Source organism: Artemia franciscana, chromosome 6 (genome assembly GCF_032884065.1).
Source record: "Artemia franciscana chromosome 6, ASM3288406v1, whole genome shotgun sequence".
In the NCBI taxonomy this organism is placed as follows: domain Eukaryota; kingdom Metazoa; phylum Arthropoda; class Branchiopoda; order Anostraca; family Artemiidae; genus Artemia; species Artemia franciscana.
In genome coordinates this window covers 36,006,875-36,020,574 of record NC_088868.1, presented here as the reverse complement: position 1 = coordinate 36,020,574, position 13,700 = coordinate 36,006,875, and the positions used below count along the sequence as shown (strand labels likewise).

Below are 13,700 nucleotides of genomic sequence, written 5' to 3'. Positions count from 1 at the left end.
TGATATAAAGTAGAGATTGTATTTAGCATTCGGCCCAGTCTCCGCCAAAATTAGTGTTAAGCAGATTAGTGTTGGAATGAATGTCAACATTCAAGCTATTAGAGGATGAAAGTTGGTGTCTCTAGCCCCCTCTGCTCCATAAATACCTGAAGTATGACGCTGCTTGTTGGCTCAATTAAAATGCCCATCCTTGATTTTTATATTGTGCAGTTGAGGCACAATCTCCCCTCCAAAAGGTCCGTGGAAACAATTTCAAAGGATTTTAAATGGTACAGCGTTGCTAAACTAGCGAAAATTTATTAATTATGCTTGAACTTGATGCTTTAGATACGGGATTTGGCTAAGAAGTGCCCCAGGAATTGTACAGAGATAATTTACCAGAATTCTCCGAAAGTGTACTAGTATTTATCTTAGTAAATATATTGAAATTTAGCTCAAGAAATCAACCGGAACTTCGCTCTAGGAACATACCGGAACTTGACTCAGGGATTCTTTCAAAATCTGGCTAAAGAAACTACCGGAACTTGGTTCTGGAAATCTGCTGGTATTTGGCTCAGGGAATTCACCAAAATTTCACTCGGGGAATCTACGATAATACTCTAGGAAATCTAGACAAACTGATATCAGGGGATTTATAAGGATTTACCTAAAGCGATTTATTGCGTGTTGAATAAAAGTATCTGCTACATCTTGCTCGAGTAGATTTTGCTAGGACTTAGCCAGTTAAACTACCAGCATTTTACAATTTTACAAATTTTACACAAAAATCTTCTTTACACTTGACCAAATGTTTCCTTAACTCACATATTTACAAACCAAAGATCTAAGAAGATGATTTTATAATAAAAAAAATGATATGTAACAACACAAGAAACAATTGTTTCCACCGTGAACCATTTATGAAATCTTCGCAGACCTACCCCCCAGGGTCCTCCCAGGACTTTTCAGACGCAAAAATTCATGCCCAGTTTCTGACTTCGTAAAATCTTACAAGGCAAATTGTGGTGCCGCCACAAGATGAGGGAAAACAGAGGTGAGCGGTAAAGAGGAGACTCCCAAAGGCAATATACCCAAAGAGGCATATTAACTTCCCGAACTCCCAGAGTTAATTTCAGGAGTGCTACCATTTCAGAATGAAGAAGTTCACCTCAATGGAGGTTCTGGCCTCTCTTATGCTCGGGACAAAATCTTGATTGTTGCCCCTCCCCTGTCGCCCAAAAAATTTTCAGGTCAAATTTTAACAAAATTCAAAGTTATTAACAAAGTTATTTTTAATTTATTTATTAATTAATAAAAAACGTAATGCATTATTTCAATTCCTTAGTTATTTAATTGTCATTAAGTATTTTTTTTCATTTGTTATTTGATTTTTATTTCATTAATAATTTATTAATTATTTTCATTTATTAACTGCGCCCGCTACTTTGTATTAATAAAAAGAAATTTTCAAAATTACGAAATGATTATAAACGTTATATTATTTATTTGAAATTTTGCACCCCTAAAATTTTACGTCCAGGAAAAGTGCTACATCCGCCCCTCCCTTGAAACCTCCTCTTAGTCACCTTGTTGTTTACCAATGAATCAGGATTGATTGTGAATGACAGAAAGCGAAATATATTTTATGCGATAATGAACCTCGTCCAAACCAATAAATCTAATTCTAACGGTTTTCTCAAACCCTTTCTATTTATCGGGATGAACCAATAAAAATTTAAAACGACTACTTGTGAGGAAAACACTAGCCGCAGTAAAACGGATATATATATATATATATATATATATATATATATATATATATATATATATATATATATATATATATATATATATATATATATATATATATATATATATATATATATATATAATATTTATTACCCACAAACATACAGAAGTATAAACAGTGGAGTACAGAAAAAAATTAAAAATTAAAATAATATATATATATATACATATATATATATATATATATATATATATATATATATATATATATATATATATATATATATATATATATATATATATATATATCTCCTTCTGTTTTTTCCTTTTCTGTCTTCCTTTTCTCCTTCTGTTTTTTTTATGTGTTTGTGCTGTTGCATTGTTGATTTCTTTTTTCATTATAGATATTTAACAAGACGCAGTTATTTAGGAACAGCTTATATTCAGCTATGATATACCAGTGTCTTGAAACTATGCTACTTACAGTATTACAAAAAAAATTAATTGAGCGATGCGGATTGGGATGTGATTGTGCAAAAATGGGAAAAACGAGAAAGAGATCCATGGCTGGGGCAGCCACTTTTTCAATTTCATTTCTCTCTCTCTCTCTCTCTCTCTCTCTCTCTTTCTTTCTCTCTCTTTCTCTTGTTGTTAGTCCGTAAATGTAGGCACTTCAAAGAGTTTTCCCTAAGACCAGGGGCGTTACTCCTTCATTTTTCGGGGGGGGAGAGGGAAATAGGGGTCCACATCCGGAGAGTCAAAGGACACGAAATATATAGCTTTTTTTAATTTATTTAGGGGGCAACTGCACCCTCTTGCCCCCCAGAAAAAAACGAAGCAACCGCCTAAGAACTAAAAAATCATGACAATATAGAAAAATCTCAGCAAATTCTGGGGTTGCATACATCCACAACAAAGTTTTGCATGATATTAAAAATATAATGGATGCATTTTTATTTTAATTCAGGATTATTTTTGAACAACTAATGAACAACTAGTAAAAATGAAACATCAAAAGTCACCCAAAAAAAAATAATCCAACTTATTTTTTTAATGAAAATCTTGCGTATACTAAGAACTTGCCTGTGTATGGCAGGGACACCTCCCCAATCCCTCTTAACCGCCTGCTCCACATATATCGATTAAACACATATACCGATACATATATCGATATATATCGATATAAAAACATATATCGATATATATACATATATCGATGTAAACACAATTATGCTTTCAACAAATCACAAAAGCAACATTGGTACGAAGAGCAAGTGGTTTAGGTGGCGGGCTATTCGCATAATATATAGGACAATTTTTGGTAACTTAAATTTCCCTCTTTCATTCCGTGTGAGAAAAGCTTGTTTTTATTTACTTCTGATCTTTTTTCTTGTTTCTGTTTAATTTCTGTTCGCATCAATCACGTTAAGTGTTGTCAAAAAGACATCATTTGCTTTTGAAACTGTTGTCATGAAACTGTGGTGTAAATTTCGTGTAATTTTTTACTTCGACAAGTTTGACTTCTTTGGAGTGCAATAAAAACTTTGACCACAAAGCTTTATTCCAAGTTACATATGCCAAATATATACAAAGACACAAAATAAATTTAGGAAAATTATTAGCCTCATAGCTAGTAATCTTGAATTTTCTAAAGTCTTTATCTGAAAACTTTTTCTTAATTTTGAAGCTTTATCTTTAAGTCTCTATCTTGTTTTATCTTTTATCTCTAACTAGCGTTTTTTCTAACTTTTTTTTTATCTCTAACTAGTTTTATCTTTAATTTTTAAACTTTACCTTTATCTTGAAAACTCTTTATCAAAGATCAAAATTTTTGATAAATCGATGCAGCTTGATTTTTTAGGGGTATTTGGAAATAAAATTCACTCTGAAATAATATATCTGAATGGGCCATTCAGGTTAACGCCATGCTAGGTATGCATGAGGAGCAGGGTTGCCGATTGCCAACGTCTAAAAAGATTGAAAATCAATGCCGAAAAAGAGTGATTTTTGCTCAAAAAGAGTGCAAGTCAAAAAATTGCGCCCGCATGGCTGCCTCTGACGTAAAAATTAGTGCATTTCACACGTTAAGCGTGCAAGTGGCCAAACAAGTTCCTTCAGTTAAATTCTTTTCTGACAAAGTTGCCAATTACCGACGTTTAAAGCAAATAATAACTGCAATCCAAAAAAGAGAGATTTTCAGTTTTTGTATCCCTCCTGAGATAAAAAAGTGTGCATTTCACACAAAAAATATGCAAGTTGACAATCTTAATTTAGAGGCAAACCTCTGGTTCTCGGTCCCTAAGTTTAAAAAAAAAATTACTTCTTTTCTCCCATAATTTTCGTGTAGCTCTCCTGTTTTCATATTTTTGAATACTTATATAAAATTTTGGGATTAAATTTTTTTTTAGTTTTTGGCTCCTTACTGACTTAAAGACTTGTCAAAGGAAAACCAACTTACTTTGTTCTCGCTTAGAATAGTGCCACGTCCAACCATCAGACCAAATGACATATTTAGGCAAGGTTTTACTAAAAAGGCAGGGCTTTTTGTCTCTCTATAAATATTATCCTATTGTAACTTAAACCTGCGGATAACCGTACATCCTTTAAACAGCTGATCCGTTCACGTGCAAATGGTATGGCCCCAACGCGACTCATGAGGACGTTTGCGACATACCTAACTACTGTACTCATTAAATACACAATAGAAATAAGCCAAGGGAACTAAAACACTCTTTATAACGTCGAAATATAGCAGAGTAATCTTCCCGTTTCTCTTTGGTTTACATATTCAGAAAATATCCCTGAAATAGGCACTTGGTTACGTGCCTAGAGTCAGCAACCATTTCAGATAGTGAAGAATTACTTGCACTTCAAAATTTGTAGGCACGTATGTTTTGAAAAATTTTTTCTTTAGATACATTTCCTTTTTAAAAGTGCTTTCCTTTGTAAGCCTCATTGTCCTGTACTTCGTAACCATTTGAATGACAAATATATTTCTTTTGTTTTCCAAGAGGAACCTAATCTGTCTTTTCTGTTTAGTTTGTCTCTAAGGCTTGAAAACCAAACATTAAACCGCGAAAGAAATACCTCTTGGCTTGGATTCAGGGACGTTTAAAATGAAAGATTGCTTGAAAAGTAGTAATATATATTTTATTTATATTAAAATATATTTTAAGAGCATATATTAAATATCTATTATATATTAATACTAAAAAATATAAATAAACAAATTATAACAGAACATACTAAAAATACATATTAGAGTACAGTATATCTTTGCAGAAAGTAGAAAGATGTATTATATGTTATTTATATTATTATTATTTATATATTATTTAAGGGTAGTTTTATCCTAAATTAGGAATAGCCTTCTGGCATGGATCCAGAACGGTTTGCGATGAAAGATTACCAGAAAAGTAATAATACATTATTTTTCAAATAGTTCGTGGTAACAAACTGTAGTAAGGAGCGACCCGGCTCGATAGTAACCAAAACTCTACAAAATGGAAAAAAAATATAAATTAAAGTTACCGCAAAAAGTTACCGAAAAGTTACCGCAGCTGAACTGTCATAAAGACATTTGGCAATATATATATATATATATATATATATATATATATACTACTACTACTAATGCTACTAATAACTCACTGCAGCACCAAGCCGCCTGAGGCCAACACAGCTACGCACGCTTCTCCTCCAACCTAATCTATTTAAAGCCTCCCTCTTTGCACCCTCCTAGGAAGTTCCCATTTCCTTTAAATCTTTATTTATGACATCCTTCCAACCCAGACAAGGACGACCTGCTTTCCGTGTAGACCCAGACGGTTGGCCAAAAAGGACAATCTTCGGTAATCTGCTCTAAAATGTATGTCTTTTAACATAGTGCTTTTTAATTTTCCCTGGCTAGCTTACTAGTTATAAAATATTTTTAAACAGTGCCTCCATTCCAAAAGAATCAAAAATCTTCAAGAATTGACTTGACAATTATATCAGACATTCTTTACTGGTTGCGTCATTGTCGATTCTAAGAGCCAAATGAAAATTCCCGTTATCATTAATGAAAACCAAAATTTTCAGTTATACCGTTCAAGGCAACCGAAAATCCTACAGTCCGATCGTAAATTTTACGATGCAATCGTTAAAAAAGGCCTTAATGTCTAATCCTGTTAATTTAAAAAGCCATTTTCTGAATGAAAAAGCATAGATAAGGCCGGGTCTAAGCAAAAAATTAATGGAAGATTTACAATTTTTCCTTAATTTATCGACGCTTGCAGGAGATGCCCATCATTGAGACCAGCGTTGTAAAATTAAAGTCGACGATTAGCTAATTTCTTGGGATAGGAAAGCTAAACTATCAAGATCTGACTAGAGGGGCACTGGATACTTCCCTGTACACAAACAAGGAGACAGTAGGGCTGTAAATAAAGCGGCATTAGAGAGGAATAAAAAAAGGGTAAAGGATACGGCATTAGACTTTATAGTCCGTACCGGCGGTGCTGATCTCCATTTCTTGGCCCTTTAGCCAGGAAAGTGCAATGGGGGGTTGGGGTTAGCCATCCTGTGCTTTCGCACACCCTTCCTGTTTACCTTCCCCATATTTCTCCAGGTACACATTTAGAGCTGGGTCGACTCTGGCTAAGCTTACAGAGTCACGCCACTGACCCCCGTCCCAAACTGAAGAATTGGGTACACTGGGATTCGAACCCGCGTTCTCTCAGACAAGGGATCCCGAATCCAGAGCACCAACCCACTCGGCCAGGACGGCTTTGAGGGAGAGGAATGAGGGGTGTAAATTACTAAAATGTAGGTAGCAAAAAGATTTTTTTTATTTTTCTTTTAACGTAAATGCAAAAAGGTTTTTTCAAAAATTTTTTCTGTTTTTTTTTTTTTTTTTAATGAAACTGCAGAAGAAAATCATAAATTTCAAAATCTAAGAGGCAATAGAATAAAAAGGGAAATTGTCCTTCTCCCTGAATTGAAAAGCCTGGGCTTAGGGCAAGGTTACAGGTACATGACCTTGTAATGATACTAAATCCCCTGCTAATCTGACTTTTCTTGAAGTCTCAGGATCCAGAAGGGCTTAAGAGTTTCATTCTGAACATAAAGAAACTTTATCACCAAAGGGGAGCCTCTCATAGGCAAACCATATTGACCTAGGTTTAAAAATGACCTTTTAAACAGAAAGTTTATTGTTTCTTACACAGTATGAGCTCGCCAGGTTTGGGTCCCTTTGAGGTGGAATCACTCGGCGTTCACTCAAATAGGAGAACTGGATTAAAAATTCAGGCTTTAAAAATCGTATGCAAAAAGGTGAGGTTATTTTTCTCTGAAGAAATAAAGAAGAGTGTGATTCGTCCAACATTCTATGATGGCTTCTAGTCTGGTAGTGGAAACTTCTAATGGGTTTCAGGGGTTGGTGGCTTCTACATTCAGGATAAAAAAGACATATTAGTTAAATGTCACTTCTAAGAAAGGTGATGAAAATGATGGCACCATAGACACAAATTTTGTATTTCGAGAATCTTCCCTGTGCCGTAGTATCTGCTCCAGCTTGTAGTGGAAAAATTAAAAGGGTTAATCTTCATTATGAGCTACTTGTGGTTTGCAACATTCCTTTTATTATTATTATTTTGTTGCTCAAATTAATTTTTTATCGCAATTTTTTTGTGGGTTGGGATGGGAAAATTATTTGAAAAAGAAAATTTTTAGCTTTTGAAGAAACAACGTTTCTCATGAAGGATTTGCATTGCGGGTATTGTCGCAGTGCCATCAGTGGCAATTGCCACAACTATTTTTAATGATAGGGATTTTTCTCAGTGGGTGAGGGAGGCTATAGAATTTAAAAAACATATGTTTGCTATAAAAACATATTGTCACAGTGCCATCAGTGGCAATCGCCACAGCTATTTTTAATGATAGGGGGGTTTTTTCAGTGGGTGAGGGAGGCTACAGAAATTAAAAAAAACACATGTTTGCTATAAAAACATATTGTCGCAGTGCCATCAGTGGCAATTGCCACAGGGTTTTTTGATGATAGGGGTTTTTCTCAGTGGGTGAGGGAGGCTATAGAAATAAAAAAAAAACATATGTTTGCTATAAAAACATATTATCGAAGTGCCATCAGCGGCAATTGTATAATCACCACTCATGTAAAAAAAAAATGTTTTTTCTTTTACAAGGATTTAAACCATAGATTAATTTGTACTAAAAATTTTTATCTTAAATGTGATATTTCTTCCTAAGTGATACATTGAATGCACAGGGATCAGTAGTCGAAATATTAAAATGTTTCATGTAAAAAATCCTTTTGGGGCAGATAGCCTCCCTTTTGCGAAGAAATTGTGGCCCTTATGTTGTCTCATTTCCTTATCTATTTGTGATTTATGTTGCTTTAAGCGTAGTTTAAAAATGACAGGCATTGCACTATGTGCTATTTATTTTAATAAATAAATCGTATTTAGTATTTAATATTCTTCTAATAGGGTAATCATTACTGATTCAATTGCATGTCATAAGCTACTAAGTCTACTCTTACAAAGCCTCGTCGGAGACCAAATATTCTTGGGAAACTCTGAATCCACTGGCTAACAATTACTATGAAATTAGGTCAACTGAAAAAAATTCTGCTAAGAGGGGATGGGCCCCTCCTTCCAAAACTGTTAAGATGAATTATAAATTACAAAACAGTAGCTTGGCAATATTCGTATTTTCAAGACAAATAGAATACAAATTGAAAAATCCGAGCCATCTTCAGAAAAAGTAAAATAATAGAGAGCCATGAAGGGAGCCATCAGATAAAGGGATCCATGACTATCGTACTTTTTGGAACACATCAAACATAAAACGCTGTTATTTTTAGTTAATGTTTCGTCATGTTTTTATATATTTCATATAATCGTAAATAAACATGTTGGTCATTTTCACTGTTATAAAAATGTATTCCAACTTCAACTGGGTATGGAAAACAAAAGAGGAAGGGTTGCCCCTATAATCCAAAATGTATACCTTAAAAAAAATGAGATAATTTAATTTTCCTTTTTTAGTTGTAAAATGAGTGAAGACACAGTACCAGCTCTTGAAGGAGAGGCTCCAGCTACTGAGGCCCCACCTGCTGAGGGACCTTTGGAAGATGAAATCCCAGTAGCTGCTTTGGTAGAACAACCAAAAAGAAGACCCAAATATTATACACACTGGCAGCGACCAAAATCGCAGATTTACGAATATAATAACGATTTCAGACAAAATTATTATTCTCATGTTGTAGATTATATTGACAAAAGGAGAGACGGGTAAGTTTTAAAATTTGTGCATTTATAGTCAGTGGAGGGCGCCTGCTCGTCATTTTCCTTTTAGTGTGTTATACTTTTTCCTTTTTTTAGATTTTCTTCTTCCTTCCTGCATTCTCAGCCATGAGCCTTATGAGATCAGCGTCCACTTTTAAGAAAACTACCCTATTTCAGGGGAAAATCCCTTCTCTTAAGGCCACTTGTTTTGAATATAGGGACTTGACAGACTAAAACATTCTCATGTATTGCATCAGCTTGGTTGGCTTGAAAAAGTTCATGCTGGAACACTGGTTTATGTTGCAATGATCAGGGCAAAATTTCAGAAACAGCTAAAGTTTGGAATATCAAAACATTCATTGTGTATTTAATAATTTAAGTAGCCTAGTATTTAGTTTAAACTTACAAAATGCCTTGGATTGGTGTAGACTACCAACAAAAGAGAGTGTATTAGTTAGGCTGTGTAAGAGTTATAGCATATCACCTATGTTACCGGTGTGCTGAGGTATTCTGTCAGCCTGCTGGTGACCTCATTTTTGCCGTGGTCGTCTGCAAATCCGTCACCCAACTTGGGTGAAGGTGGTGCTCAATTTGAAAACAACCAAATAGAGCACCATCGTCCTTTACAAGAAGAAACAGCCCATTTGACAGATTTTAGAGAGTAGGGACTTGTGTTGACCTCAGTTGAGTCACAAGTCAATGAGCCATTGCATTAGCTGTTTTCTATGTAGAAATATTGCTGGTTTTTTTTTTATCTTCAACTAACGTCATGCTTTGAGTTAACAAGTCTACTTCAGCGGTAATGAAAATTATAATAATATAATAAAACTATAATATAATAAATATAATAAAACTATAATAAATAATAATATATACTATGATAATATAAAAAATATAATAAAATATAATAAATATATAAAATAAAAATATAAAAATATATTATAATAAAACTATAATATAATAATATAATAAAACTATAATATACTATATAATAAATAATAAAATATACTATAATAATATAAAGAATATATAAAATATATTATAAATATATAAAATATATTATAAATATATAAAATAAAAATATAAAAAATATAATAAAACATGAAAAATATAATATAAAAGAATAATATAAATAATATAAAAAATATACTATAATAAAACTATAATATAATAAAACTATAATAACCCACTTCCTAATTTTTTAATTATCATTCCATCTTATCGTCCTGGCCGAGTGGGTTGGTGCGCTGGATTCGGGATCCTTCGTCTGAGAGGACGCGAGTTCGAATCCCAGTGTACCCAATTCTTCAGTTTGGGATGGGGGTCAGTGGCGTGACTCTGTAAGCTTAGCCAGAGTCGACCCAGCTCTAAATGGGTACCTGGAGAAATCAGGGGAAGGTAAACAGGAAGGGTGTGCGACAGCACAGGATGGCTGGCCCCCAACCCCCCATTGCACTTCCTGGCTGAAGGGCCAAGAAACGGAGATCAGCACCGCCGGTACGGACTGTAAAGTCTAATGCCGTATCCTTTACCTTTACCTTTTATTCCATCTTATTCCCTTGTGTTCATCCTATGAATGTTTGTCACTTCTCAGGACACTAAAAGACTTACGGCGAAATATCCATACCTATTTTTCAAGAAATACTTACAGGTAGTAATCCAAATTTTGGAAGCTCTTCGATGCAAATCACACCGAATTTTTCCAACGGGACAGATGTGTTGGTTATCTTTTCAGGCCCGCATAAAGAAACGACTTAACTGTAACAAATGACCTCATCTTGTTGACGTTACAAAGTAAGTTGACAGAGCCGTACGTCGTGGATTACCCCCTTGGCCTCTTAAAGGAATTCAATACATTTTTTAAATCCAACCATTCACTCCTTCACTCCCCAAAAATAGGCATTAGCAAACCTATGAACGATGTTGTGTCTAACTTCACGGAATTGGACTAAATTAGCAGTGATGGTTTGTTCACCAAACTGGATCCTTATTTCTAAAGTGAGTGGCTACTTTCAACCAAATGTGTACATTAATAACTACTACCGATTCCATGTAAGAACTTGATGATTTCAAGACCTCATTTATAACATTGATCTCTTACTAGTCCTGTTGAAAACACTGCATAGTACTAATCAATCAAACAGTTCGTGGTAACGAACTGTAGTAAGGAGCGACCCGGCTCAATAGTAAACGAAACTCTGAAAATCGGAAGTTTGATGCAAAAACATACATCAAAAGAATCAGATTTTTATGCTGATTTTAAATATATAAGTTTCATCAAATTTAGTCAATGTCATCAAAAGCTACGATCCTGAGAAAATTTAACTTATTTTAGAAAATAGGGGGATATACCCCTTAAAAGTCATAGAAAATCACACCATCGCATTCAGCGTATCAGAGAACCCAACAGCAAAAATTTCAAGCTCCTATCTACAAAAATGTGGAATTTCGTATTGTTTGCCAGAAGACAAATCGCGGGTGCGTGTCTATTTGTTTGTTTTTTTTTCTTTTTCCAGGGGTCATCGCATCGACCAAGTGGTCCTAGAATGTCACAAGAGGGCTCATTCTAATGGAAATGAAAAGTTCTAGTGCCCTTTTAAGTGACCAAAAAAATTGGAGGGCACCTAGGCCCCCTCCCACGCTCATTTTTTCCCAAAGTCAACGGATCAAAATTTTGAGATAGCCATTTTGTTCCACATAGTCGAAAACCATGATAACTATGTCTTTGGGGATGACTTACTCCTCCATAGTCCCTGGGGGAGGGCCTGCAAGTTACAAACTTTGAACAGTGTTTACATACAGTAATGGTTATTGGGAAGTGTACAGACGTTTTCAGGGGATTCTTTCGATTTGGGGGGTTGGGTTGAGGGGAGGGGGCTATGTGGGAGGATCTTCCCTTGGAGGAATATGTCATGGGTGAAGATAAATTCAATGAAAAGGGCGCAGGATTTTCTAGCATTATTATAAAAAATAAACAATGAAAAAATAAACATGAAAAAGTTTTTTCAGTTGAAAGTAAGGAGTAGCATTAAAACTTAAAACAACCAGAGATTATTAAAAATATGATGGGTTCTAAAAATACTTTAGCATAAAGAGCGAGGTAATTAGGAGGAGATAAATACCTCGCTCTTTATGCTAAAGTATTTTTAGTAGTTTCAACTATTTATTCTACGGCCTTTCTGATTCAGGAGTCATTCTTAACGAATTGGGACAAAACTTCAGATTTAGTATAAAGAGCGAGATATTAACGAGGGAACAAACCCCCTCATATACATAATAAAAATATAAGAATATAAAAGTTTGTTACGTAAGTTAATTCTTAACCTATGTATATTTTTTACTAATAAAAACGTTCGTTAAAAATTAAAAGTTTTAGTTGCCTTTATAAGTAAGCGAAAAGTTGGAGGGCAACTACGCCTCCTTCCCCACCCCTTACTTCTCAAAGTCGTCAGATCAAAATTAAGAGAAAGCCATTTAGCCAAGAAACAATTAGTATGCAAATTTCATTTCAATAATTTATGTGCGGAGAGCCAAAATCAAACATACATTAATTCAGAAATGTTCAGAAATTGAATAAGAAAAACTAATTTTTTTAACTGAAAGTCTGGAGCAACATTAAAACTTAAAACAACAGAAATTACTCTGTATGTACCTCCTCAATCCCTCGCTCTTTACGCTAAAGTTTGACTCTTTGCCACAATTCTAATTTTTAAAACAACTATAAAGTTTAGCGTAAAGAGCGAGGCGTTGAGGAGGGGACAACCCATTTCATATACGGAGTGATTTCTGTTCATTTTAAGTTTTAATGTTGCTCCTTACTTTCAGTTAAAAAAAACTAGTTTTTTTATTTAATCAGATAATGGATCGACTCAAGTTTGAAGACTATTTTAATCCAAATTTCAAGTTTCAAACCGAAATTTATAAGGTCTGAATCGTGACATATCCTGTTCTTAACAAAAATTAGTTTTTTCACAAAACACAACTCTACTGAAAAAAAGAATACTTTAGCGTAAAGAGCGAGGCGTTGAGAAGAGGACAGTCCCTATTATGTATGGAATAATCTCTGTTCGTTTTAAGTTTTGATGTCGCTCCTTACTCTAAGTTAAAAAAAACTTGTTTTCTTATATATTTAATTTCTGAATGTTTTTGAACTAGTGCAGTTTCTGATTTTGGCTCACCGCACATGAGTAGGTAAAACGAAATTTGCATATTAATTATATTTTTATCGCTAAGTGGCTTTCTTGAAATTTTGATCGGGCGATTTTGAGAAAAAGGGGTTGGGGAGGGGACCTAGCTGCCCTCTAACATATTTGATTACTAAAAAGGGCACTAGAGCATTAAATTTTATTTACGAACTTTTTTGCTAGTAAAAAATATACCTAAATTACGGATTAACTTACGTAAAGAACTTTTATATTCGTGTATTTTATTACGTATGAGGGGGTTCTCCCCTCGTCAATACCTCGCTCTTACGCCGAAGTTCAAATTTTGTTCCAATTCTTTAAGAATGACCCCTGAATCCCAAGGGTTTATTTACAATAAATAGTTCTTATGAAAGTGATAAAAAAAAAACTTTAGCTTAAAGAGCGAGGCATTGGGTGAACCTCTCTTATACGTAATAATATCTGTTCGTTTTACGTTTTAGCGTTGCTCCTTAATTTTAGTTGAAAAAACTTGTTTTTTATT

General features: G+C 34.2%; 1 protein-coding gene across 3 annotated transcripts in view; it reads left to right on the top strand.

The window, feature by feature from the left end:
- LOC136028370 (flightin-like) overlaps nt 1-13,700 on the top strand; it is a 31,339-nt gene that overhangs the window by 15,332 nt on the left and 2,307 nt on the right. For all 3 annotated transcript variants that reach the window (XM_065706163.1, XM_065706165.1, XM_065706166.1), the window contains exon 2: nt 8,775-9,020. In XM_065706163.1, the coding sequence (XP_065562235.1) occupies nt 8,775-9,020 (246 nt within the window). The remainder of the gene's footprint in view (nt 1-8,774; nt 9,021-13,700) is intronic.